Here is a 23573-nt window from a genome sequence, read left to right on the forward strand (position 1 = left end):
GAAAATATTTTGTGGGCCACTTGGTCCTTGTGTATATCAACTCTTAAGTTATAATTTTAAAATCAGTAGGAGCTTGTCAAAAAGGTCAGGGGGTCTGATTGTAGTGTAGGGGTCACCGGTTCCCCCATGGCACCTTTGCTAGCAAGAGGCAAGCAGCGGACTGCCAGATGAAAAAGCCCTGGTGGAAGCACCTCCTTCGACACCTGGGACCCCTTGGACCCGTGTACTCCCTGCCTCAGCCCACCTGGTGTCTATTCCCTCCAGGGGTTGTTTTGAATAGCTGGAGGCAGCAGATAATTCCCCACCAGCTTTTGAAATTCCCCACCGTGAGGCGGAAACTACCTAGATGATACTGGTAACAAGTTTACAGGAATGGCTAGGAGTCTTCAGCTAAAGAATGTGTTCATTTGCATTTGAATACTACTCCAGTGATCTACAGGGAGTGGCAGGTAATTCCATGGTGAAGATACCCCGATGGCCATGCTTACAATGTTTAATCTTTGTCATTGGTATCAGCTAAGCAGGGTCATATAGCTACTTAAGTATGAATTATAATTGAGAAATGTAATGTTATTAATCTGAAAAAAAAGCCAAATATATTTTACTTGCCAGCTTTAAAAGTTCAAAGTATAAATTAAATTAGGAAAAGTTAATTGCAGTAACTAAATGCCTAGAATATGGCAGGCTAAACTGTATTACATGTGTTAAGAATAAGCAGTAATGATCAAAGATCTCAAGGATTCATTTATTCTCATTTGTCAGATGAGGAATCTATATGATGCTTGATCCCTATCCAGGTTGTTTCATACAGTCCTAAGTAAATTTGCTGGGAATTTATAGTATGCCTCTTGTGAAGAAGTAGGCCAAGTCATATATTTTTCTCTTAATGTAGAAAAACTGATAGCCATATTAATTTGTTTTGTTTTGCTTTTCTCATATGCCATTGTTATCATTTCTAATTGAATTGTAAGCTTGAATTTGGGCTTGTACCTACATCTTGTATTTTGTTTAAACTTTGGGAATCATTTTTGGTTTCAGTCATGTGTGTCTACTTTATAGATTTAAGTAGACTTCATCACAAAGGTTTATAATTTATTTAGAATTGTGTTAAAACAATATGAAAACATGGTTTAACTCCCCGTGACTGCTTGGACATTTTTCACCGTGTTCTATTAGGGGGCTTAAAGGCACAGTTAAAATTCTCCCATTCTCCTTTTCAGTCTTATCAGAATCTGAGATCTTTATCTGTAGGAAGATTTGAGGTATAGTTATAGACTTTTGAAGGACATAGAAAGAAGGTTTAAAATAGTGAAAGTTTTTATGAAAGTTGTACATATGATAAGAAGGAGAAACAGGGAGAGAGGGAAAGAACGAAGCAGAGACTTAAGAAAGAGACTCTGGGAGCCCGAGAGGGAAGGATTTAGACAGAAGCAGAAACAAAGATTGGAAGAGAAAGTGATATGAATGTATAGGTGTAAGTATATATGTGAGAAAGGGAGGGAGAGAGACAGGAAAGGACAGAGATTAGAGAGGGAGAGAGACAGAAGGTAAGGCCAGAAGAGACAGAGACGGTCTAAAAGAAAGGAAGACTTAGACTCCAAGGGTTTTTAACCTCCAGGAAGAAGACTGACAGGACCAGGGCTCTTTTCAATTAATCCCCCAAGGGTAACCTTACAAGTGAGAGGCAAAGCTATTAATTTCCTAGTGAGCACTGGGCAGTTTATTCAGTCTTGACAGAGCTGATGGGACCTCTAGGAAGATATCAGTCCAGGGAGCCACCAGACAAACTGACTGTTTTCCTTGGACATCAAGAAGGACTGTAGACCTAAGAAGGAACACGTACTAGAGGAACGCAGCCGCTAAACTGGACTGAAGTAGAACAACGGGCCTTTGAGGAGCTAAAGAAGGCTCTCATCTCAGCACCTGCCCTAGCCTCGCCAGATGTCACGAAGCCCTTCCACCTTTACGTGAGTGAGGTAAGAGGCATTGCCAAAGGGGTTCTCACTCAGACTCTAGGTCCCTGGAAGAGACCTATGGCCTATCTGTCTAAGAGACTAGACCCTGTGGCAGCAGAGTGGCCAGTATGCCTCTGGGCAGTGGCCATCATTTGAGGCCATCTGACTCCCAAAAGCAGTTGCAATAGTACACTGCAAAGGACATCAGAAAGGGGAGACAATTAAAGCCAGAGAAAATAGAGCCACAGACCAAACTGCAAAGGAAGATGCCCAAAAACCAGTGGGGCCTTTACAAGTCTTAGTAACCCTGACAGACCCCAACCTACACCAAAGAAGAGGAAGAATTGGCTGAACAGAAGCAAGTCATCGAAGGACCAGATGGTTGGTGGACCCTACCAGATGACAGACTGTTGGTCCCAGAGGCTCTAAGTCAGATATTAGTTGCCCAGTCACGCCAGGTTACCCACTTAGGTATCATCAAGACTTCTGAATTTCTGTGAGGCAAATACTACGAAGCTTAAGTAAGGTATAAGTACATGCTAGTTTTTATAGACACCTTCCCAGATTAGGTTGAAGCGTAGAACAGAAACTGCCTCTATAGGAGTCAAGAAATTACTCCAGGAGATTATACCTAGATTCGAGCTGCCAGTAGTCATAGGATCAGATGACAGCCCAGTCTTTATAGCAAGGTATCTCAAAGTATAGCTCAAGTCTTAGGACAGGCATGAGTAGAACTCTAAAAGGTTTAATTAAAATTGTCCTGAAAACCGGTGAAGATTAGGCCAACCACCTGCCTTTCACCCTCTTATAGGCCAGGTATACCCTCTAACGGGAGAGGTTCCCCCCCTCTTTTTGGGATCATGTATGGTAGACCTCCCTCCATCCTTCCTGGGGTCAGGGAGAAACTGAAAGCTAGAATTCATAACCATTCCCTTGCTCAAGTCCTTACAGGCTCTGCAATTTACCCAAAAGCCATGCATAAGCTTATTCCAGATACACTGCCAGTGTCCCCCGCGGACCCTGTACACCTCATCCAGCCCAGAGACTCTGTGGGTAAAGAAGTTCACTGCCCAAAGACTCACTCCAACCTGAAAGGGACGCTACACTGTTATCCTGAGCACGCCCACGGCTGTTGAAGTAGACGGCACCCAGACCTGGCTACACCACTCTCAGCTCCTGCACAGAAAACAACCTGGATCCTGGCAACCAGCAGCCTCACCCGTGAGATCTCTAGCCCGGCCTCCACACAGGCCAGGAAGAGACTTGGTGCCAGGAGGGGAATTGGACTTCAGTAAGGACAGTACTAATGGGAACTATAGTACTAGAGGTTTTGGTAACTGTAAAAACATTTTTACTAACCAAGTGAGAAAGTCCGGGGCTAAGTAAGGCTAAATGTGCTAGGGGACTAGAGAGCAAGGAAGTAGGATGAGTCAATGATTTGACTCATGTACATAAAAAACCAGTGGGGAATGAAATATGGTGGCAACCATACTTTGGTAAAAACTGCTGTTTGAATTTTAGCCTTGCTATCTGACTTCGGCCTTCGATTACTTGCTGAGGAGTGGAAAATTACTGACCTTGCCTGGAGGGTAGAAAGTTACTACTCCCTGCCCCTCCTGGACCTGAAGGCCAAGTCAACAGTCTGGGTTAGTCAAGGCCAAAAGAACAGAACGAACCAAGAAGGGAGATTAGGCCATCTGGCCGATGCATGCAACCACAAGGTTAAGCGATATAGAAACGACCTCCACCCCCTTATTTGAAATGTGCATAAAAAGCTGGATTTGTAACTGCTTGCTGCTGTTTGTCGCCTGCTCCATCCTGGCGGCGGCAGCCCAGATTCGAATCTGTAATAAAATTTGTTATTTGACTCCGCAATTGGCTAGTTGGAGTTGTTTCCCGGGTAGGGGTCTCTGCCTCTTAGGTGGTCTCTTCTCCATTCAACACTGTAAGGGAAGAAAGCCGGTCACAAAAGGCCAAATACTTCATGTTCCTTCTTATATGAGGTATTTAAAGTAGTCAGACTCTTTTTTTTAAAATATATATTTTTATTGATTTTTTACAGAGAGGAAGAGAGAGGGATAGAGAGTTAGAAACATCGATGAGAGAGAAACATCGATCAGCTGTCTCTTGCACACCCCCCACTGGTGATGTGCCCGCAACCCAGGTACATGCCCTTGACTGGAATTGAACCTGGGACCTTTCAGTCCACAGGCCGACGCTCTATCCACTGAGCCAAACCAGTTTCGTCTAAAGTAGTCAGACTCTTAGAAGTAGAAAGTAGAATGCTGGTTGCCAAGGGCTAGAGTTGGGGAAAATGAAGAGTTATTCAGTGACTGATGCGTTTTAGTCATGCAAGATGAAAAAATTCTAGAGATCTGATGTATAATAATGTTCATATAGTTAACAATATAGTTTACTTAAAAATTAGTTAATAAGGTAGGTTTCATGTGATATGTTTTTTATCACAATAAAAAAACCAAATTTAAACATAAAATGTTTTACTCAATGGCTTTTCATATATTCACAAATATGCAAATCCATCACCACAATCATTTTAGAATATTTTCATTAGCCCAAGAAGATGCCTTGCACCCCTTAGCCATTACCCCTAATCCTCTAACCCACCTCCAGGCTTAGGCAGGCAATAAACTACTTGCTGTCTCTATGGATTTGCTTATTCTGTGTATTTATCCAAAATAATTGAAATTGGGATCTCAAATAGAGAGTTGCATTCCCATGTTTATTGCACCATTATTCACAATAGCCAACCAATGGAAACAATCTAAATATCTATCAACAGATGAATGAGTAAATTATGGTACATATAATGTATACAGGTAATGGAATATTATATAGGTCACTAAGATGGAGAGGCCTTCACCAACCTATTGTTCATGGGCATGCCAGATGAAATTCTAATGGGTTTTTGTTTGTAGGTCCCTTGCTTCTTTTTCCTGGTGGCACTGAAATTTTTTTTTGTCATTAATCTTTGACAGTTTTAATGAAAAATGCCTTAGAGAGGGTCTCTTTGGATTGAGGTAACCAGGTGCTCTGTTTGCTTCTTGGATTCAAGGATCTAGTTCTTTCCATAGGTTTGGAAAGTTCTCATCTACTATTTGTTTGAATAGACTCTCCATCCCCTTCTCCCTCTCTTCCTCTTCTGGAATGTCTATTATTATAATATTGATTTTTCTGATGGAGTCAGATAGTTCTCCTAGAGCTCTTTCATTTTTCTTTATTCTCTGGTCTCTCTCTTCTTCCATCTGCGTCTTTAGATTATTAGCTTCGATGTCACTAATTATTTTCTCCATCTGGTTGGCTGTTTTCTTTGCTCAGTGATTCACTCTTAATTGCATGCTTCATTTCCAGGATTTCTGATAGTTTATTTTTTTAAAGCTTCAGTATCTTTGGTAAAGTATCTTGTTCATTGTTTTGTTTTCTGAGTGCATTAAATTGCCTATCTGTATTTTCTCACATCTCATTGAACATTTTCAGAACTGCAATCTTCTTTATTTTTTTAAAATTTTATTTATTTATTTATTTATTTTCTTTATTAAGGTATCACACAATTGTCGTCATCCCCCCATTCCCATCCCACACCCCTCCCCACGTATTCCCCACACCCCTGTTGTCCGTGACCACTGGGTTAGGCTTATATGCATGCATACAAGTCCTATGGTTGATCTTTCCCCCTTAATTCCACCTTCCACTACCTTCCCTCTGAGGTTTGACAGTCTGATCTATGTGTCCCTGTTTCTGTGTCTGTTTTTGTTCATCAGTTTATGTTGTTCATTATTTCTTCTAGATGAGTGAGATCATGTGATAATAGAAATACACTTATAAGAGCCAAAAATGAGACAAGCAATAATAGTTATGCTGAGAGGCAAATGAATCAGACTGTAGTGAGTTTCATTCAGGGTCAACAGTTCTTTTGAGTCCCAATTTCAATGTCAAACAGTTCCTTATGTTTGCATATCTGCAATGATATTTCAGTTCTGGATGGTGGACAATGGTGGTAATGCAAGTCCAACCCTCTCTTGTTTGGTCCTGGGCAACCTGTAGCAATGGACAGCTGCTGACTGATAGTATGGCAAGGCGTCATCAGGGTCCTCCATCTCTGGACTGTTTCTCTTCTGTCTTCATGGCTGGGGCACTCCTGTCAATTCCTCTCTGTTGCAGGAATCCACATGGTCTCAACCAAAAGTTAACAAAGGAATATTTTATATAAATTTGACTTGCTATCCTTTTTCATTTTTTGCCCAAACGATTTTCCTTTGGCTTGTTTTGACACCATGCATGTTTTACATGGGTGTCTTGCTGTTAGCATTACAAATGAAAGTTAATTTTCTAAAGTAAAAATTTTCTAGATGTAATTTACTTACAGGATATTTTTCCTTACATGATATTCTTCTACAATCCCCCCCCCTTTGATTTAAATATTAGGAGGCTTTTGGAAATTTTATAATGTAATCTTGATAGCTTTCAAATTTTATTTTTTACAGTAAAATATGACTACTTTAGGCTCATTACATGTTATGCAATTTTACCCTAAGATGAACTACCAATAAAACTTTTAGTTAACACTTTAGGAACAGCTTTTTTTGTCCAGTACACTTGATTTTTCTAGAATATTCGCTTATTTCAATTAGCCAATTTAAATTAGCCTGAAAACTTGACTACTATTTTACTGTCAAATTTAATACTCTAACAACCATCTAATTTTACCCTGTAAATATTGGTGGAAAGGATTATTTGCCTTCTTGAGTAGGCCTTGAGCATTCCTGTTGTTAGGCTGGGTTTAGATATCAAAAACCCCAGTTCCCCACCTCATGGGTACAAAACAAATCAAACAAGTCTTGTTGCACTGAGAGGGCAGCTGCTGTTGACCAAGTCTCTGTTACCTGGGTCCCGATTTGAGCTGGGCACGGGAAGCTAAGCAGCCATGAGAGCAGGAGACCTCCCTCCTCAGGGGTGAGGGTTCAGGCCCCTGCAAAGTTGGGGGGGGGTGAAGGTCTGTGCCCCACCTCTGTTGACCCCCAAGTTCTCTCCTGATGGCCCCTCTGTGACTGTGCCTGTCTTAGGTTGTTCCTTTTCTGAGGAATCTTACCCATCTCTGGATAACCATCCATCCTCTGGGGCCAAGCAGGGTGATGTGAGGTTCAGTTCTGTTTCCTTGGTAGCCTATGCCCCCATGGCCTCCACACCCAGCACCTGCCTTGGGATCCCCTCGCCTGCTGGCGGGGCCCCGGAACTGATGACATAACTTTTGAAACCCAGGTTTCTTCTCCAGGGAGGGCCTAGCTCACCTCACTGGGCAAGAGACAGATCCATGGTATCAGCCATCACGAGGCTTCAACCGTGGCATGAACAGAAAGCTCAGGCAACAGCTGTGGACAATTGGAATGTGAGAAGACGGTTCCTCTTGGTCAAAAGGGCAAGAGGGGCCAATATAGAATGTTCAGGTGCCTTCCCAGGGGGCCCTCTACATAGTGGAAGGGATTAAATCCTTTCATGTCCTTTTAAAATTGCTGACAGATATTCAAAGAATTAGTTTGTAAGTTTGTTTGGGATAATTGTACATTATGCTATTGTAATTCTAAAATATCTAGTGATGTGTTACCTTTGTCTCCAAGCACCAAAAAGATGATTTTTTTTTATTGATACCCAAGGGTTCAAGGTAATATTATAGGTAATGGGGGTAACACAAATCTGGGAAAAATTATGACATTGTAGAATAATATCATGCAAGGATATTCTTTGCTCTAGGCCATGGCAATTCCAATTTACAGTGGATGCCTTTTTTTTTTTTTTTTTTTTTGTATAGACAAGGTCTTAGTTACGTTTTCTACACCTCTCCCAGGGGCAAGTAGTGATAGTCCCTTACTTTGGTGTCCACACAAGCCAGAAATATCTCTTTAATTTTACACACAAAGGAGCAATGGTTTGATTTTGTGTCATACAAAAGGGAAGCTGGGTGGAGATCCCTGTGTAATTATACTTCCTTGCCCCACCCATGGTCCTTCTGGATGACCAAGGTGTTTGGTATTATTGGTGACTACATTAGGAGGGGGATCAGCCCACGTAAGGGATCTTACCCATGAAGGGTCAGGAACATAAGTCCAAAAAATTTCCCATTTGCCCCAGGTAATATTACCATATAGCTGATGACTGCTAGCATGGCAAGAAAGATGTTCTCAGGCATCCTTGGGGTTCTGGTTACCTCACAATTTCTTTTTTATTTTAATTTCTATTATTATTATGATTATTTTTTTATATGTGTCCTTCTTCCCCCATTAACCCCCATCCCCAATTTGTGCCCCACCTGCCTGTTGTCTGTGTCAATTGATTAGGCTTATTGCATGTACACAAGTCTCTTGGTTGATCTCTCCCCTTTTCTCCCACTAACCCCCTCCTTCCCTGAGGTTTGAGGTTCTGGTATACATTTCTCAGTCTCTGGATTTGTTCTTGTTCATCAATCTATGTCATTCATTATATTCCACAAATGAGTGAGATCATGTGATATTTATCTTTCTATGCCTAGCTTATTTCACTTAGCATAATACTCTCCATCTCCATCCATGTTGCTGCAAATGGTAGGAGATGCTTCCTCTTTTTTTTTTTTATCACAGCATAGTATTCTATTGTGTAGATATACCACAGTTTTTTAATCCAATCATCTTCTGATGGGCATTTGGGCTGTTTCCAAATCTTAGCTATGGTGAATTGTGCTGCTATGAACATTGGGGTACATTTATCCTTTCTGATTCATGTTTCTAGTTTCTTGGGATATATTCCAAGAGTGGGATCACTGGGTCAAATGGGTGTTCCATTTTTAGTTTTTTGAAGGAACTCCATACTGTTCTCCACAGTGCCTGTACCAGTCTGCATCCCCACCAGCAGTGCAAAAGAGTTTTTTTTCCTCCACATCCTTGCCAACACTTGCTGTTTGTTGATTTTTTGGAGATAGCTATTCTGACAGGTGTGATATGGCACCGCATTGTTCTTTTGATTAGCATCTCTCTGAGGATTAGTGACTTTGAGCATGTTTTCATGTGCCTCTTGGCCTTTCCGCTGTCTTTTTTGAAAAGTGTCTATTTAGATCAGTTGCCCACTTTTTGATTGGGTTGTTTATCTTCTTTTTGTTAAGTTGTATGAGTTCTCTGTAAATGTTGGAGATTAAACCATTATCATTGATATCATTGGCAAATATGTTCTCCCATGCAGTGGGCTTTCTTATTGTTTTATTAATGGTTTCCTTTGCTTTGCAAAAGTTTTTTATTTTGATGTAGTCCCATTTGTTTATTTTCTCTTCAGCTTCCATTGCCCTAGGAGCAGTATCAGTGAAGAAGTTCTTTCGGCAAATGTCTGAGATTTTGCTGCCCGTGGATTCCTCTAGTATTTTTATGATTTCCAGTCTTAGGTTTAAGTCCTTTATCCATTTTGAGTTTATTTTTGTGTATGGTAAAAATTGGTGATCTAGGTTAATTTTTTTGCATGTATCTGTCCAATTTCCCCAACACCATTTATTGACGAGACTGTCTTGACTCCATTGTATGTTTATGCCTCCTTTGTCAAATATTAATTGGGCATAGTGGTTTGAATCAATTTCTGGGTTCTCTATTCTATTCCATTGATCCATTTGTCTGTTCTTGTTTTAAGAACAGTGGCATTATAATACAGCTTGATGGCTAGTATTGAGATCCCACCTATTTTGTTCTTCTTTCTCAGGATTGCTGTACCTATTCAGGGCCTTTTTTTATTTTTTATCCCAGATGAATTTTTGGAGAGTTCGTTCTAGGTCTGTGAAATATGCCATTGGTATTTTAATGGGAAGTGCATTGCATTTATATATTGCTTTGGGTAGTATGGACATTTTTATTATGTTGATTCTACAAATCCATGAACATGGTATGTTCTTCCATCTGTTTATGTCTTCCTCTATCTCTTTTTTCAGTGTCCTATAGTTTTCTGTGTATAGGCCTTTTACCTCCTTAGTTAAGTTTATTCCTAGGTATCTTCAATTTTTTTGGTGCGATGATAAATGGTATTACTTTTTCAGTCTCTCTGTAAGTTAACTATTGGTGTAAAGAAATGCCATAGATTTCTTGATGTTAATTTTGTATTCTGCTGCAATGCCAAATTCATTTATTAAGTCTAATAATTTTTTGATGGAGTCTTTAGGGTTTTCTATATACAGTATCATGTCATCTGCGAATAAGGACAGTTTTACTTCTTCTTTTCCATTTTGGATGCCTTTTATTTCTTCTTCTTGTCTGATCACAATGGCTAGTACTTCCAGCACTATGTTGAACAGGAGTGGTGAGAGTGGGCATCCCTGTCTTGTTCCTGTTCTTAGGGGAAATGGTTTTAATTTTTGCCCATTGAGTATGATGTTGGCTGTGGGTTTCTCATATATGCTTTTATTATGTTGAGCTATGATCCTTCTATTTCCACTTTGTTGAGAGTTTTTATCAAGAAAGGGTATTGGATTTTGTCAAATGCTTTTTCTGCATCAATTCATGTGACTATGTGATTTTTATCTCTCAATTTGTTTATGTGATGGATCACGTTTATTAATTTACAAATATTTTACCATTTTTGCATCCCTGGGATAAATCCTACTTGGTCATGGTGTATGATATTTCTGATGTTCTGCCAGATAAAATTTGCTAGAATTTTGTTGAGGATTTTGGCATCTATGTTCATGAGGTATATTGGCCTGTAATTTTCTTTCATTCTGTTTTCTTTATCTGGTTTTGGCATTAGGGTGATGCTGGCTTCACAGAAGGAACTTGGAAGTGTTCATTCCTCTTGCATTTTTTGGAATAGTCTGAGGAGGATAGGTTTTAGTTCTTCCTTGAATGTTTGGTATAACTTCCCTGTGAACCCATCTGGCCCTAGGCTTTTGTTTGCTGAAAGCTTTTTGATGACTGCTTCAATTTCTTCCATAGTTATCAGCCTATTGAGATTTTTAGAATCTTCCTAAGTTTTAGAAGGTTTATTTTTCTAGGAATGTGTCCATTTCCTCCAGGTTGTCTAGTTTGTTAAAATAGAGTTGTTCATAGTATTTTTTTAAAACAATATCTTGTATTTTGGTGGGATCCGTTGTTATATATTTCACCTCTTTCATTTCTGATTTTGTTTATTTGGGTCATCTTTCTTTGCTTCTTGGTGATCCTCACTAGAGATTCATCAATCTTGTTTATCCTTTCAACAAACCAGCTCTTGATTTTGTTGATCTTTTGTATTTTTGTATTTTTTTATTTTTTGGTTTCTATGTCATTTATTTCTGCTCTGATCTTTATTATTTCCTTTCTTCTGCTCACTGTGGGCTTCTCTTATTGCTATTTTTCTAATTCTTTGAGTTGTTAAGTTAGATGATTTATTACCATTTTTCTTGTTTTTTGAGGTAGGCCTGTAGAGCTATAAACTTCCCTCTCAGGATTGCTTTCATTGTGTCCCATAGGATTTGCAATGTTGTGTTATTATTGTCATTAGTCTCCAGGATATTTTTAATTTCTTCTTTGATCTCATTGATAACCCAATCATTGTTTAATAGCATGCTATTCAGCTTCCAAGTGTTTTGTTTTTTTGGAATGTTTTTATTGTATTTTATTTCTAATATTATGCCATTGTAGTCTAAGAAAATGCTTGATAGGATTTCAATATTTTTGATTTGGGCAGACTTTGCTTATGGCCCAATATGTAGTCTATTTTTGAAAATGTCCCCTGTGCACTTGAGAAGAATGTATATTCCATGGCTTTGGGTGAAATGCTCTGAAGATGTCAATTAGGTCCATCTGATCTTGTGGATTAGACCTAATAAAAGACCTATTCTACCTATTGGAGCACAACTACCAAAACTCAAATATATACCTAAATTGATCCACTGGGACTTGACAAAAATTATAGCATTGGCAAAACACTATTCTTAGAGACCTCCCACAGTCGCTCAAAGTTTATAGCCATCATTTTGTTTGCTCTAAATACAATTCTGGATTTTATCCCAATGTCACCATTTCAAGATTATGAATATGTATACATATTAATTCATAAGTCCTTCACTGAGTTGAGGCTTTTCCTCGCAGGAGAGCAACAGCACAAACTATAGGACAAATTCTTTGGAAAAAAATAACTCCCACATGAGAGTTTACACAATGACAGAGGGATTCCTTTTATCAGACAAGTAATTAAATCTATTTGTGAAATTTGTCACCTACTGCAACATTTCCATTGCACTTATCATTCCCAGTCTCCAGGACGGGTGGATTGAACCAACAAAACAATAAAGACTCAACTGGCAAAATTAACTGATGCTTTTAATCTCCCATTGCCAAATGCCCTCCCTTTTTTGAAACACTAATTATTACATTTTGAGACAATAATGTATGGACCTATGAGAATAGATGAAGGAAATTATGAGCTGATATCATTGAAAGGAGACATCCTACCCTATTGTCAAGGTTTGATAAAGTCACTTCAAGAAAATGCCAGATGGGTACCTGCTTCCTTTTACAGGGAGCTCCCAGGAGATGAAGACTTTAAAGACTGTGGTCTGCAACCTGGAGATTTTGTATATTGGAAGAGATACCAAATAAAAATTCTCTACAACCTCCTTGGAAGGGACCATATCATGTATTACTAACCAATCCATGTGCAATTACATTAAAAGGTATAAACTTATGGATTCATGTTTCTCATTTTAAAAATGCACCACACCTGAATGGTCAACAGTTCCCATTTCTAAAACATGTTTCCAATTAAAAAGAACCAAGGAAGCTTCCAAGAATTAAAAAGAGATAACATTTGGGTAATCAGCTATTCTGAGATTCCAACCTGACTTGCTAAAAATTTTGGCTTTAAGACTCTGTATGAAGAGCAAATGTTATATTTCTTCTTTATTATTCTATTTTGATAGTCATGACTATAGAAATTGTTGTAAAACTGTTGAATTATATATATTCTTTTCTTTTACCTTTCTCCCTACTATACCTAATAGAAACTGCATATGCCCTCTTAGACACTCTCCCATACTAAACGTAGAAAGGTTAATTTGGAAGCCCACTAATCATTCCCATTTATTGTTAGAAAATTATGTTCTAAACATTTATTATGATGACGACACTGATTCTTTAATAGGACCTACTGGCTTTTCCCCAGTTAACATAAGTATTAGTCACATACTATTAATCAAATAATCGTCATTGCTCAGCTCAGGGAAGCTGGGAAGCTGGGAAGTAGGCGGTTCGGGAAAATTTGAGAGACAACTGGCTCCCTGGCCTGGCTGCTCACTGGTAAGCGTTGGCTGTGCGTCCTTCCAGACTTTCATAACATGTCTGTAGGTACACATACATGTATTCTCAGACCTTCTATCCGATTGACTAGTTTGAAAAGAAGTTACAAATGTGAATCCAATGCCATTGCTCTGCAGCTTGCTGTGTTCCTTTGAAATCCGTGCATTATTTTGACTGGCGCGTTTTCATCTGCCGGGTGCAAACACTACATTGAATTCATCCATCTCCTTCCTGGTGGGAATTTAGAGTGTTCCCAGTGTTTCCCACCACCGCTGAGCATGTGTCCTAATACACTCCATGTACCAGTGTGTCTCCAGATGTACCCGGCAGAGGTCCATGCCTTGTCATGGAGGGAATGGGCGCTTTTTCATTTTTAAGATTTTCTGCTCCAAAGCAAGGGCTCTGAAGCGGGACTGTCTTGGTTGCGATCCTGCTGCTGATCGCTACAAGCCGAATGACCTTGAGCCAGTGGCTGAACCTCTCAGAGCCTGCTTCCTCACTTGTAAGAGGGCGGTGACAGCGAGTAGTTCCCTCCTAGCATGGTCGGAGGATGTGTTACTCTTTCTCTACAGCGCTCAGGAAAGTGCTAGGCACATAGCAAGTGTGGTGTAAGTTGCTTTTCCTGGATTCCAAAGGGTTCTTGTGTGTTTCCGCACAGGCCGCCGCTTCCCTCCCCCATGCCCGCCCCCCACCTCCAGTACTTCACAGTGGGCCAAGCACGGGCTTGCTCATAACCTCTCCCACCCTTGGGACAGTTAAGCTCGCTGATTGTCGCAGACCTGCTGTGTAAAAATGGATTTATGGTTTGCGTCCGCATCCCCAGGATCAGTAGCATCAGTGACGGTGTGCATCTTCTGGGGTGTGCACTGGCCACGGGAATGCCCTCTTCTTTGAACTGAGTCAGAGTGGGGGCGGGGCTGAGGGAGGGGGGCAAACCCCAGCCGTTTCCACCAAAGCGGCCCAGCAATGAAGCTCCCTGAAGCACCCAGCCACGGGCCAACTTGACCACCCATCATAACGGAAATGGAGTTGCGACGGAGACACACCGCCCGGAAATGCCACGACTTTTGCTCTCTGGGCCTTTATGGAGAAAGCATGTAGACACACTGCTGACCACGCGCTCGAGCATCCATTTCCCTGTAGGGTCCTAAGTCTTGTTGCAGAAGAATGGCTGGTGCTTCACCTCCATCCTGAACTTCCATCCCCACCACCCCTCGGCCCACCCCAGCCAGGCGCATCACCTCCCCGTTTCGTACATGGAGCACGGAGGCTAGGTGCTTTGACCCCAGTGGGACAGTAGGCACGTGGCCAGGGCAGGCGGGACAGGAAGTGACGAAAGGAGCCACCCTAGGCCATGACCACACTCCTCCGCCAGCCCCCACCTGATTGGCTTGCAACCGCCAGAGGCCTTCCACCCTATTGGCGGGGTCGGGGCGGGGGCGGGGCGGGTCTAGAAGGGGTGCGCTGATTGGTGGGGGGACACGCGCCAATGGGAAGGCCTGGGCCTTGATGGCGCCTGGAAGTGGCGCAGTCTCGGAGGCCGCCTCCTGAGCTGCCTGTGGTGGTGGACGCTCTCAGAAGGTCAAGGCCTCGCGCTCCCGCCGCTGCCTGTGCTCAGGGCGACCGTTTTCCCTGAACCTGGGCTGTTGGGACTTGGTGGCATGAGCTCCCCCAGCAAGGACGAGGGGTCTGTTTGGGGAGTGGGGGCCCCCCCGCAGGGCGGGGGGCAGGCCTGTGGACTAGGCCAGACTTTGGGGACAGCCCTGCCGAGCAGCCAGCGCGAGGGCACGTCCCCAGACCTCGAAGGCTTCGAGGAAGAGCGGGAAGTGATGGAAGGGGTGCTTTGGGGTTGCGAAGGCCGACCCGGCTCCCCGGCCGACCTCGACGGGGGCACTCTGGACTATCTGGCCGACGAGGCCGCGATGGCCATCCTGCAGAAGCTGACCGACCGGGATGACCTGGGTGTCCGCAGAAACCCCTCCCCAGAGAGCTGCGACTCTGAGGTGTCCACCCTTTGGGTGGACTCGCAGGCAGGTCTCGGGGGTGGAAGCGCGGGGGCCTATGGTTGGGTGGGATCTCGGCTGCCTTCCACAGCCCGGCTGCCCCTCCGAGAGCCTGGGGGAGGCCGGGCCTGGGGAAGCCGCAAAAGAGGAGCTCAGAATAGGTCAGAGATCACCGTGGGTCGCCAGCTGTCCTTCGCAGAAGGCCTGGTGGGCTCGCCTTCCGACTCCGAATCATCAGATGACTTCAGCGAGCTGCAACTGCTGAGGTTCAGCCTCCGTGGCAAGGGGGTGGGCCAGGCCAAACCCAGGGGCCTGCAGGGCACACCCAGACACTCGAGTGCCCACGTCAGGGAGACATTCCTTCGTGTGCCAGGCTCCTTCCTGCCCTCCGCTCCCCAACACCTGGCTTCCGTTGGGGTGAGCCAGGCTGTTGGAGAGCCGGATGTGTCCTGCAGGAAACCCCAAAGTGTGGTCTGGGGGAAGGAGGGGAGCAGGCCCAGCTACGTGCCAGGCGCTGCTGCTGCTGCTGCAGGCGGCCTGCCCCAGGTCACTCCTGCAAGGAAAGTGGCCCAGGAGAAGAAATTCCCAGGGGGGGCCTCCAGAGTTGCCCCCCAGGGTATCTTCCCTCCCTGGGGGCAGAGAGTCTCAGCCACTGCCTTGGAGCCAACCACCTTCCCCCCAGTCTCTGGGGTGCCGCTGCTCGGGAGGGGAAAGGGGTATTCCTTGGGTCCCGTGGGAACCAAACAGCCCAAGCACTCCAGCACCGGGCAGAAGTCTGGGGCCAGGAGGAAGAAGGGGTCCCTACCGGTGTTGGTAGAAGAAAAGGAACTGGAGAGAGACCCAAGCCCAGAAGTCCAAGTGAGTATGAGGCCATGGTCCTCCCCACTCCCCACCCAGCCCTGCACTTCTCTGGGCATGCTCCCTCTGTCCCTCCTCTGGGCTTGTCATCAGGCGCCCTGGGTCCTTAGGATGCCAGAACAGGTCTGGGCGGTTTCAGCCAGGGAGCACCCTGAGCTAGCCCTCCATGTGTACTGGGACCATTCTCTGCAACTGGCAAGTTTCCCCGCTGGGCTGGGAGGGAGGGCGGGCTGGGGCATCTGGTTTGGACCCGGGGACCCCTTAAGACTTTGGGCCCCAAAGCTTCAATGTTTAGAACCATTGACTCCCTGACTCCTACTTGCTAGCAGCTCTCTGAGCTGTCCTTGCAGAGGGGTGTGTGTGTGTGTGTGTGTGTGCGCGCGTGCGCCCGCGTGCGTGGGAGGGGGGGTGGGGGGCTGCTTTCTCAGCACCCCCCTATTCTCTCTAGCTCAGTCTGGCCTCCTGACCAGGGCTGATCGAGGGCGAAAGTGCTCATGTGGTCTGCCTAGGAACTGCCTTCCCTATTCCCTGCCTCACCCCAGCCCTTACAAACACACACACACACACACACACACACACACACACACGCTGTGCCCACACACAAGCACGCGCACACATCCCAATTCCGAATAAGTGAGAACTTTTTATTTTAGCCTCTGACACACAGTCCAGAATGCAGCAGTGGCGACGGCAACAGCAACAGCAGAGCCGCCGGGGCTCCAGGACAAGCATGGCCCTGGGCCCCGAGCCAGGGAGAAGCCCTGCCCAGAGGGCCCACACCCTGCAGTGAGTCCCCTGGGTCTGCTGGGAGTGGAGGGGGGAGAGACCAAGGACGGAACCCTCCTGCTCTGGCTCCACCAGGGGCTCAGCCCTGCTCCATGCCTCCCTGCCTGCCCAGACAGCTTCTCCCACAGGAAATAGGGTGTCTGGGCAGGGCAGGGCTCAAGGCACTTCATCCTGTGCATGGGCTTTGTGCGCAGGGGTGGTTCGTGGCCCTGACCCAAACTGCCACACCAGACACACACTTTCAGCGGAACAGGGCCTCTTCCGATAGGTCTTGTTGGGCCACAGGGGCTGGTTTTGCCTGCAGCTCTGCGAGCATCCAACCAAGAGCCACACACAGTGTTGGAGACCACAGCCCTGGGTGGGCTGCCCATGGGGAACAGGGAGGCAGGCCCACAGAGAAGGGTGGAGCTGCTGGGCAGAGCAGGGGCAACTTGCTGCCAGCAGAGGGGGGTGCTGCCTCACGTTAGACCCAGCTAAGCCCTTCCCGCCTCCCTGGGAGCTTTGGAAGCTGGATTGTGTGTCCTTTCCCTCTCAGGTAACCAGGAGCCACTTGGACGTCCCCCAGCGCAGGAAAGGCAGCAGCAACCGCCTGGAGCAGAGGGTTGTCCTCGGGTAATGCTTCCTCTGGCTCCTAGAAATGCAGTCCCGAGCTGGACTGTGGGATCTGTGTCCAGATTAAAACCGACCTGTGTCCGCCCCCCCTCCCCACACCACCACCACTACCACCGCCTCTGCCGCCACCCCACACCTCAGGGAGGGCATGCACCTTTTCCCACTGAGGAGCCCATGCCGGGCTAGCCCAGGTGGTGGGGCAGGGGTGTCCTTGAGGAGGGGAGAGGAGGCCTGAATATACTAATCATTTCTCTTTCTCTGGTGTCTGCTGGCCTAGTGCCCGGAGCTGCAGAGACGAATATATGACCTTAGACAGCAACTAGGTAAGAGGAAACTCTGGTAGGGGCAGGGGCAGGGGCAAGGGCAGGGCCAGAGTTTGGCGCCTTAGCATGGGGCTGGGGCTGGGGCAGGCTGCAGGTACAGGCGGCCTCACAGGGCCCAACATTCCTGTGGGGAAGAGAACCCAGCAGGCCTGGTCCTGGAGCCTACTGTGCATGTACAGCTAGGTGTGTGGACAAAGAGGAAAGAAAGTGTGGTGGGAACTACAAGCACTCTTTGCCAAGGAGAACCAGTCCTAGAGATCTTCTCTTAGGACGGATGTCTAGAGATGCCTCCTTCATTCTCCCTTCAACTACTGCTTGCTATGGCTTCTGTGGGTCTTGTTTGTTTGACAGATTCTGAGTGGTTCTGATATGCCCCAAAGCTTTCATGCTGGCACACTTTGTCCTGTTTGGAAAACATTTCCACACTTAATTCCAGTGGTGAGTGAGTGAGTGAGTGAGTGAGTTAGTCAGGCCCAGGGTTCCTTGGGTAGGAACTAGAGGTAGAGGGGGTTTCAGGTTGCAGGGCTAGGCGCTTCCCCACAGGGACAGGGGGTCGGGCTTCTCTATCCCTCCCTCTGGAGTGCCTGCTTATGCCTCTCTCTGTTTCAGCGGCCATGCGGTCCCTGGCTGACAAGTTCCAGAACCTGTGATGTGAGTGTTGCACACACCATACCCCTGCCCACAGCCGTGGCTGTTGAGGAGGGCTGTGGGCTGGCCCTGGCTTGGAGCTCCTCCCCGACTCTGCTCTGTTGGACAGGTGGAACCCAGCATCTCGGTGCAAGAGGAGAGCCGCCCCGGAGCTGTGGCCAAGCTGGTTCCCTCCTGTTCCACAGCAGCCAAGGCATCCTCTCCCCTCCCTTTGCCTCCTCCGCACCCCATTTCTCCGCAGCTTCACATTAAAGTCCCTCTCAGATTCTGTGGCCTCACCCTGGCCGGTCTGGCTCAGTTGGTTGGTTGAGCATTGTCCCGTGCACCAAACGGTCACAGGTTTGATTCCAGGTCAGGGCACGTACCCAGGTTGTGGGCTTGCAGCCAATTGATGTTTCTCTCTCACATCCATCTTCCTATCTCTCTCTCTCTCACTCTCTCTCTCTTTCATCAATAAAAGCCTGTTTGTTAAAAGACAAAAAACACAAACCTCTGTGGTCTCTCTTGGGGGGCGGGCGGGGAGACAGGTGGAAGAGGGAAGGAAGGGGGGGAGGCCTTGGAGCTGCTCCATCTCAGAGCTTCTTCCAGAACAATACCTCTGGCATTCTGTGGTGGGCCTTCTGCCTGTGGGCAGTCTGCGCCAGCCTCTGATAGGATCCTTGCAGTCAGACCACCAGACTGCCCCGGGTTTGGGCTCTGCCTGGATCTACCTGACCACACTAGCTTCTCTCCCCTTTGCCCTGCAGGCCCTCTTCGAGTGTTCTAATCCCCTCCACGTTTGGGGTCTCATGCCATTCATTGCCCATTTCCCCTCCCCTTCAGCAGGAACACAGGACCCCCTTCCAGAGCTTAGTCCCTCTTTCCCACAGTCATTGGGTCCCCTCCTAACTACCCTGCTTTGCTGTCTGAACACCCTTGGTCTCCTCATGGCTTTCCGTAGGCGGCCTTCCCTGCACCTCTACTCCAGCAGCTGTTAAAGAGCACACTTGAGCTCATCTTCCCCCTTCCCAGGCCCAGACCTCTCTGTAGAGTCCTTCCCTCCTGCTGGTGCCACCTCGCGCACATGGAAAACTCACCCAGCAACCCCTCTTTAGCTCTCACCTTTGACGCTCCACTCAGTTCTCCCTCCTTTGTTTCAGTAGAGCGGTGGAGGCAGAAGCCACAGCCCAGGGAATTGTGGATCACAGGGGAAGGTGCGGGAATACAGGGGGAAAGACAGGGAATGAGTGTTGTGGTGGCTACGGGCCAACCTGGGGAAACTGCCTAGCAGAGGGTTCACTGCCTGCCTGCCCTAGCCCTCTCATGGCCCTCCTCCGTCCGGTTTCTATGGCGAGGATGGTTAATTAGTCTCAGTGTGTTACGTGGTCCCCTTCAAATACTATATTAGACCAGCCCAACACACATGTTCTCCTGAAAGTGGCAGTTCTGCAGCCCCGCCACCCCCCCCCCCCCCGCCCCAACGTCCCTCTCTGCCCCGCGCAGTCTCCCCTACTGTTTTGGCAGGTCACACAAGGTTGAGTCTCAAGCTCTGTGTTCCCTTCCCCCTTCACTGACTGCTGGGAACTGGTTCCTTCCCTAAGCCAGGGCCTGCCTGGGCTGTGCGGGCCTGGGACTCAGAGGGGCACAGACTTGTGTTTGAGTGAGTTGAGGGTTGGTTCTGCCAGTCTCCATTCCCTCAGAGACCGGTGTTAATACCCGCATGGCGGGGGCAATGGTGGATAGAACATTTGAGGTTGGGGAAGGGGATCTGGTTTGGAATAAAATTAATCGGAGATAATGTCTCTTGATGTGGTTCAGGCAGTAAAGGTAGTAGTAGAGACCGTGGGATTGAGTGAGCCAAAGCAAGGGTGGGATCTACTTTTTCCAAGGGACATTGTTAAATTCCAGACACGTTGGGTGGGGGAGGAGGAGGATTGTGGGGCTGGGGATGATGAGGAAGTCACCAACTCCAAGGCAGGGCGTCCAGACACCCGAAATGTGGGAGTTGCTGGAGGTGGCTCTGGATCCTACTCTGGATCCTATGGTGTCTGACAAAGGTGCATGGATGGAGTGAGAATGCAGAGGACTGGCCCAGACAGGTCTCATCCTAGGGGCAGGGAGCTCACCGGGGCATGGGCAGGATGGGCGCAGTGAAGATGGGAAGTAATAGAGTGATGATGGCGCCTGGGAAATAGGGCAGACTCGGTTCTACCATTCTTCCTCCATATTCTCACCCTGCCTCCATTCCGGGCCCTGTGGCATGAGCTCAGGTGGACAGACCATCACATATGGGATGGGACAAGCACAGCCCTCAGAGCCAGAAAAGAACGTTCCTGGGACTTCATCCTTCCACTTCAAACCCCTTGCTTGAGAAGGGATTGCGGGGTCCTGATGGCGGAGATCTCCCTTTTCCGTGTCCCGCACGGAAAGAGATATGAACTAACTGATTCTAAGTGGAGGTGCTGAGGGATTGAGAAATAATAGAAATAAAGAGAGAAGACACAGAGATAGATTTTAAGCTAGGAGCTGGGAGGGCCGCTGACTTCCTCTGCTGGAGAGACAGACTGACGACCTCCTAAGCCACGCAGCACATATATTTATACTTCAATCCAACAAGGGGTTTCACAGGAAAACAAGGAGCCTGGGAGAGCCCAGGTTCCACCCACTCCTTCCTCCTGGACAAACGCAAGCCAGGAACTAAGAACATCTCCGCACTCCCAGGGTGGGAGTGCAACTGACATGATTCTGCCAATATCCCGGGCCCAGTCAGCAACAATTTAAAGAATGTCCAGGTGTCTTCCCATTTGGCCCTCTACATCTCACTCTTTCTTTTTTAAGATGTAAACATTAAGAATAAAACTCTAAATTAAAACAATTGAAAATAATGCCAATGCAAAACTAAACTACATACATGTTATCATTTTCAAAACTTGAATGTCAAGAGCAAAACTCTGGCTATTAAATAATAAGAAAACAGCATGAGAAATCAGAACTATGGACATACAGTGGTGCCTCGCATAACGAACGCCTCACACAGCGAACTTTGGACAGGTTTTTCATGAAACCATTGGCCAAAAAGCAGAAAATGGATGAAGATGTGCAAGATTCGGTAGACTCTACTTAGTCTGTCTTAAAATTAAAAAAATGTGTGTTTTTTTTTTAAAAAAATATGTTTTTAGATGTATCTAAATAAAAATATGTCATCTTAGCATATTTTTTTAATGTCATCTTAGCATATTTTATGCTACAGAACGAATTATTTTTTAACATGTATTGTTATGGGAAAACGCGTTTCACATAACGAACTTTTCGCATAACAAGCTTGCTCCTGGAACGAATTAAGTTCGTTGTGTGAGGCATTTTTAGCTACCAAATGAAAGAAATTCTCTTTTGCTGCTGGTGTATATTTACTCAGAGTCTTTGGACTTGGCTGCGCAAGACTTTGCAGAAGACTGGAAGCTAACAGATGCTAGCATGAGAAGTAGCTTCCACTTCAGTCTTTAACTTCTTCAGATGACTCCATGTTAGCACCACAGTCCTTTGCGTAGCTTTCAGTTTTCTTCTCCTTCTGCTTTGCTGTCAATGGGCAACTCTCAGTCTTTTTGGGTGAAGGGACACAGGAGCTTCTCTGAGTCCATTGTGGTGACGGATGTAATGCTCCGGCACCCGAATTGGCTGCATTGCTCCTTCTTCTTGCCCTTGGTCCTGGGCAACCTTCAGCATTGCACAGGTGCTGACTGCTATCATGGCAAGGCATCTTCACTATCTTTATTTCTGGACTATTTCTCCTCTGTTCTTGTGAGCTCCTACTTATTCTGTGGCTGGAACAGCCCTATGAGGTCCTCTCTGAGATCTGTTGTTGCAGGAATCCATACAGTCTTAGAGTTTTCTGGAAATATTAACATATTCTCTACCAAAGGTTAATAAAGAAATCTTTTCTATAAATTAGACTTGGGATCCTTTTGATTTTTTCCTCAAACTATTTTCCTCTGGCTTATTCTGACATGTGTGTTTTTCGTCCTGCTCATTACAAATGAAAATTAGTTTTTAAAGAAAAAATTTTCTGGATATGTTTCCTTACATAATATTTTCCCACTATCCCCCCCTTTTTGATTTATTTAATTATTAGGAGGCTTTTTGGGAAAATTTTATAATGCAGTCTTCAAATTTTTAAATTTTTTTGCACAAAAATATGACTGCTTTTAGGTCCATTACATGTTAAGCAATTTTACCATGAAATGAACTACCAATAGAAATTTTAGTTAATACTTTAGAAACAGCTTTTTGTACAATGAAATGTTCTTGAATATTCACTTATTTATCTAATTAAATTAATCTGAAAACTTGACTATTTTACTGTCAAATTTAATACCCTAACAACAATCTTAGTTTACCCTGTAAATATTAATGGAAAGAATTATTTGCATCCTTCGAAAGTTCTAGGCATTCCTGGTGGTAGACTGGATTTAAATATATCAGCCACCTCTCTGTTGCCCAGGTCCTGATCTGAGCTGGAAAAGTCTCCGTCAGTTGCCTGGGTCCCGATCTGAGCTGGGCATGGGAAGCGCAAAGCAGCCATGGGGCAGGAGACCTCCCTCAGAAGGGGCGAAGGTTCAAGCCCCTGCAATGTTGGGGGGATGAGGATCTGTGCCCCACCTCTGTTGACCCCCAAATTCTCTCCTGATGGCCCCCTGCGGCTGTGCCTGTCTTAGGTTGTCCCTCCCTTGAGAAATCTTACCTGTCATTGGCTAACCAGCCATCCTCCGGGGCCAAGCAGGGTGATGTGAGGTGAGGTTCTGTCTCCTTGGTAGCTTATGCCCCTATGGTCTCCATGCCCACCACCTGCCTTGGGATCCCCTTGCCTACTGGCGGGGCCCTGGTATTGATCACATGTCTTGGGGAACCCAGGTATCTTCTCCAGGGAGGGCACAGCTCACGCCACTGGGCAAGAGACAGATCCATGGTACCAGCCACCATGAGGCTTCAACCTCAGCATTAGCTGAAAACTTAGGCAACAGCTGTGGGCAATTGGATTGTGACAAGAGGGTCCCTCTTGGCAAAAAGAGCAAGAAGGGCCAATATAGAATGCTTAAGTGCCTTCCCAAGGGACCTTCC

The 23573-nt window shown here is 45.8% G+C and overlaps 1 protein-coding gene across 1 annotated transcript; it reads left to right on the top strand.

Annotated features, from left to right (window-relative positions):
* Nucleotides 1-14910: 14910 nt before the first annotated feature.
* Nucleotides 14911-18704, top strand: LOC311614840 (uncharacterized protein CXorf49 homolog; the record flags this gene model as incomplete). Its single annotated transcript, XM_084869960.1, has 6 exons — nt 14911-16110; nt 16764-16896; nt 17432-17508; nt 17786-17831; nt 18441-18482; nt 18589-18704. 5 exons carry the CDS (start codon nt 14911-14913, stop codon nt 18479-18481), a joined length of 1497 nt encoding a protein of 498 aa, XP_084726086.1. The 3' UTR covers nt 18482; nt 18589-18704.
* Nucleotides 18705-23573: the final 4869 nt, after the last annotated feature.

The sequence above is a fragment of the Pipistrellus hanaki genome (assembly GCF_964339955.1).
Source record: "Pipistrellus hanaki genome assembly, chromosome: X".
Classification (NCBI taxonomy): Eukaryota; Metazoa; Chordata; class Mammalia; order Chiroptera; family Vespertilionidae; genus Pipistrellus; species Pipistrellus hanaki.